Raw genomic sequence first — 5,567 nt, forward strand, 5'->3', positions numbered from 1 at the left:
GAAAAGACAATCTCTTTAACAAGTGGTGCTAGGAACGCTGGTCAAACACTTGTAAAAGAATGAAACTAGAACACTTTCTAACACCATACACAAAAATAAACTAGAAATGGATTAAAGATCTAAATCTAAGACCTAAACTATAAAACTATAAAACTCCTAGTTTTAGGCAAAACACTCTCCGACATAAATCACAGCAGGATCCTCTATGACCCAACTCCCAGAATATTGGAAATAAAAGCAAAATAAACAAATGGGACCTCTTAAAATTAAAAGCTTCTACACAACAAAGGAAACTATAAGCAAGGTGAAAAGACAGCTTTCAGAATGGGAGAAAATAATAGCAAATGAAGCAACTGACAAACAACTAATCTCAAAAATATACAAGCAACTCTTGCAGCTCAATTCCAGAAAAATAAATGACCCAATCAAAAAATGGGCCAAAGAACTAAACAGATATTTCTCCAAAGAAGACATATAGATGGCTAACAAACACATGAAAAGATGCTCAACATCACTCATTATCAGAGAAATGTAAATCAAAACCACAATGAGGTACCTTTTCATGCAAGTCAGAATAGCTGCTATCCAAAAGTCTACAAGCAATAAATGCTGGAGAGGGTGTGGAAAAAAAGGGAACCCTCTTACACTGTCGGTGGGAATGCAAACTAGTACAGCCACTATGGAGAACAGGGTGGAGATTCCTTAAAACCTGGAAAGAGAACTGCCTTATGATGCAGTAATCCCAGTGCTGGGCATACACACCAAGGAAACCAGAATTGAAAGGGGCACGTGTACCCCAATGTTCATCGCAGCACTGTTTATAATAGCCAGGACATGGAAGCAATCGAAATGTCCATCAGCAGACGAATGGATAAGAAAGCTGTGGCACATATACACAATGGAGTATTACTCAGCCATTAAAAAGAATACATTTGAATCCGTTCTAATGAGGTGGATGAAATTGGAGCTTATTATACAGAGTGAATTAAGCCAGAAAGAAAAACACCAATACAGTATACTAACACATATATATGGAATTTAGAAAGATGGTAATGATAACCCTGTATTCGAGACAGCAAAAGAGACATAGATGTATAAAACAGTCTTTTGGACTCTGTGGGAGAGGGAGAGGGTGGGACGATTTGGGGGAATGGCACTGAAACATGTATCATATCATATAAGAAACGAATTGCCAGTCCAGGTTCGATGCATGATACTGGATGCTTGGGGCTGGTGCACTGGGATGACCCGGAGGGATGGTACAGGGAGTGAGGACGGAAGGGGTTTCAGGGTGGGGAACATGCGTATGCCCGTGGCGGATTCATGTTGATGTGTGGCAGAACCAGTACAATATTGTAAAGTGAAAAAAAAAAAAATGTAAAATAAATAAATAAGACCAGTGCTCTTCCCATTATGACACAGAGGTGATTGGAGTAGTATGTGTTTGTGTGAATCAACCATCTCTTTTTTAACGCAATTATCCGTGCCCATTCTTATCTCCCAGCCACCTGTTTTGGGGATGGGTTGGAACTCCTTTGATTTTTCGAAGATATCGAATTGCATATAAATAGAACCTACTACAATGTGATGAAAATATGTTCTGGTTCTTTTAATACTGAAAACAATTAACAGAAATTAAACTGCTTTCAGAAAATAAAAAACACAATCAAAGAAGCTACAGAAACTAAAAGGAATAAGGTGTCTCAGGAGCAGGGTCAGTCTCTGTACTCTTCAGTAAACAGCACATACGCAGCCGTGGGCTTTCCTCCACCTCCCCAGACTTCATCATCAACTCCATCCTCTACTCACCTACCTGAGAGACACATTTCCTGTTTCTCTTTTCTGAGTTTTTTCCACATCAGTAACAGGTGCATTTCACAGTGACTATTGTTAGTTTTACATAACTATTGTTATTGATCAACTTGTTTTGGCAAGGGCGTTTCCTTTGTTCTGATGAATTGATCACATTGATGAGAAGCCATATCCCGGGAAAGTCCACAGTCATCTATAGGTGATCATCATGTGTAATATCCCAGGTCAGACCACTCTAAGAACTTCTGGTCTGTAGAGGTAGATAGCTTGACTCCATCTTTCATGAACATATGACAGCATCCCACTATGCCTCCCGCTTTGCCAATTACAGATTGGGCAGCCTTTCCATTCTGAAAGTATTCTGCTGTAACTCAGTAATATCAGATCTCTGTGGAGAAAGGAGGTTAGAAGTGAGTAAGCCTGTCCTCTGTTTTTCTGTTAACATCCAAGACACAGAAATACTGTGAATATACCAAAGGGGACATGATTCTAATCAGATATCCTTTATTTGAGCCAATTTAGAACAGGGAATTCTGAGTCACTACATGTCATGCTCACTGCTTGTGACAGACTTTATTTCTTGGAAAGAGGCAATATTTAGAATCTTCAAAATGACCCCAGGTACTCTAGTGATACATGAAATTTTTTTTTAATGTTTGTAGCTTCTGGTAGGCACCATTCTCTATTTTCAATGCTATCTTAGTTCTTTCTTCATTCTTTTTATTTTGGTTAGTCATTTCTGTGAGAGGAGGACATATTTGGATTTATTATTATATTTTAATTTATGTCTCAAATCTTTCATGACAATATTTGCTTCCTCCACGGCTCTGTTGCTCTTGCTGAGGATCATGCTTTAATTCAGCAAGAAGCTATTCTGAATAGCTTAAAATTGGACATTCTAGCTTTCATTCTTGTTGTCTGCCACCTTCCACATGTGCTACCTAAGTTTTACCAGTTCATGTCCATTTCCTTTCTGTTAAGCACTTCCTCTCTATCCTGACTCCAGCTTTAAATATCTATGAAGGTTGTGCGATCCTGGGTTGTAACTGAGGTTTCAATCGAGAAAGTGACTTTATATACCTGCTCAAACTTGTAAGTTTATTTTTCTGTTTTTGTCCAACACAGAACCAGAAAACACAGGTCCAGTGTAAGATAACTGCCAGGAGAGATGTTCTTCAAAAGGGTCCAAAGACAGTGATGGCACTAAAAGCAACAGAGCCATTTGAATATGAGTCTCCAGAAGAGGAGAAAAGCACAATATTTCATGCTACACTGGTTACTGCACGTCAGTTTTTCCAACTGAAGGTTTTTAACAACCTTAAAAAGAAATTCACAAAGCAGAAAGTCATTACCAAATCCGATTACCGTGAATACAAAGAAATCCTGGAGATAAACAAAGCATCATCTGTGTCTGAAGTTGGCCTTGATCAAAAGTTTGAAGTTCCAAACAGCATCATCAAAATAGCAAATGAAATTTCCAAGATCAGATAGTCTTCTCAAACAAGCATCGGGAGTATTTATGTATGGATTGTTTGTGTTACATCAGGTAATTTCTTAAAATTGCTTTTAATTTTCTCCATCAGTGCCTGAAATTGGATGTCTTGCCAAGCTATTCTTACTGACGGAATATAGGAACTCAGTTCTCGGTTCTGTCTCTTAACTAGAGATAGATGGTCAAGTCTACCACCCAACAAGAAATGAGATTGGGTGACCTATTAGCATTCTTCTACCTAAGATAGCTGCAAGCAAGTTCTTGAAAAGATTCACCAAGAAACCTTGTCATTTCTCCAGTTATGATTACTTAGTCTCAGACACCATGAACAAGGACAGTGCAGGGTTTAAATCAATATGCACATTCTAATAATTTAATCTCTGAATTCTACCATAAATTCATCACTTTCTTTTTTACTTTGAAGAACAGATTGCCTTACTCAGATTAAATTCTGGTTGTGACCTACATCCAGAGCAGTAAACAGATTGGCTTGTACTCTCCTGAATGCACATACATTCAACAGTTAGGCAAATGTATAACAATTCAATGCTGTCTCTTCTACCTTATTCATTTATTTAACCAGTAATTCAGGAACAGCTAATTAAAAAATATTGTATTACATGATATTTGGAAAATCTGGTAATCTAATGATTTTATTTAAGAAAAAAAAAGGCAGAGAACATTTTACTGACATGTCAATTTCCAAATTTGGGGTACTAGATAGCATGATACCTTAAATCCCCCTAAAGCTTACAAATGTCTATGAACTCACCTTATATTTTATATAATTGACTGTTCATAAATCTGTATATGTATCTTCTCAGGTAGCCCCATAATTTATCTCCATCACTTTTTTATTCTAAGAGATCATGCTTATAAATGCAATTATAGAATTGATGAGTAATAGCTTACATCAGAGAGAAGGCAATGGCAACCTACTCCAGTACTCTTGCCTGGAAAATCCCATGGATGGCAGAGCTTGGAAGGCTGCAGTCCATGGGGTCACTAAGAGCTGGACATGACAGAGAGAATTCACTTTCACTTTTCACTTTCATGCATTGGAGAAGGAAATGACAACCCACTTCAGTGTTCTTGCCTGGAGAAGCCCAGGGACTGGGAAGCCTGGTGGGCTGCCGTCTATGGGGTTGCACAGAGTTGGACACGACTGAAGTGATGCAGCAGCAGCAACAGCTTACATCAGTGAGACACACGGAGTGTGAACTGTGGGGCCTACATCAATGGGAATAAGATATTGGAGAAAGCAGATTTTCTCTGTTGAATAAATGGAGAAGTTAGAGAAAAAACTAGTGAATTGTCAGAAACTTCCCTGTTTCTGATAGGTTTTTATAACCTATTAAATGAAAAGTTATAATCAACATCCATTCATTTCTGCCTGTGTATGTGTGTTAGCCATTCAGTCGTTTCTAACTGTTTTCAACCCCATGGACTGTAGCCTGCCAAGCCCCTCTGTCTATGGAATCCTCTAGGCAGGAATACTGGAGTGGGTTGCCATTTCTTTCTTCATCATTTCCTCTGCCTAAGAGGAGCCAAAATGTACATCAGGGATTTCTGATCCCCATGATTCCATTTGTTTTAAGTAAATAAAACTGCCCTTGAGGAAGAAGCAGTAGAAAATAGGAAGAAAACTCACCATTATAGAATTGCTACATAGAAAACATCTAGAACATGAAAGGCTAAAATTAAAAAATCATGATAATAAAAGGAAAGTTCTCAGAAAAGACCTTGCCAAAACCATGCATATATCTGTGCCTGTAATTGCTTTTTTATATCTTGTTTTCACTGTGTCACAAGGATCTTTCTCATACATGTGGAGGTTACTATATTTTCAGACCTGAATGTTATATTTTTGTTTCAGAAAAAAGTAAATAGGAAGAACACAATCTATGAAATACAGGCTAGTATAGGAAAGATGAATGTTGTGGGAAATGGAAAATGGTACAATATCAATTGTAAGGAAGGAGATAAACTCTTCTGCTTTCAACTGAGAACAATTGACCAGAAGCTGAAACTCACAAGTGGTAAATTTCTTTTTTAAAGGTCTTCATTTTCAAAAAGTACTGGATATGTTCTGTTTATTGCAGAAGTGAGCTGCTTGGGGGTGGTTGATTTGTGTACTGTGAGTCATACAGGATGGGGCACACAAAGCCTCATAAACATTGGGGTCTGCCCTCTGAATGTGATTTTCAGAGGGCAAGGCCCTAGCCAAAGCCAGCCTAAGGTGAAGCAAATTGGTTCCACAGCT

The 5,567-nt window shown here is 38.1% G+C and overlaps 1 protein-coding gene across 1 annotated transcript; it reads left to right on the forward strand.

Annotated features, from left to right (window-relative positions):
• Window positions 1,257–5,360, forward strand: LOC102184959 (myeloid cell nuclear differentiation antigen-like). Its single transcript, XM_013976067.2, is given in 6 exon segments — window positions 1,257–1,268; window positions 1,651–1,831; window positions 2,759–2,766; window positions 2,938–3,282; window positions 3,284–3,358; window positions 5,181–5,360. Coding segments are annotated over 6 exon segments (801 nt in total).

This window comes from Capra hircus, chromosome 3 (genome assembly GCF_001704415.2).
Source record: "Capra hircus breed San Clemente chromosome 3, ASM170441v1, whole genome shotgun sequence".
In the NCBI taxonomy this organism is placed as follows: domain Eukaryota; kingdom Metazoa; phylum Chordata; class Mammalia; order Artiodactyla; family Bovidae; genus Capra; species Capra hircus.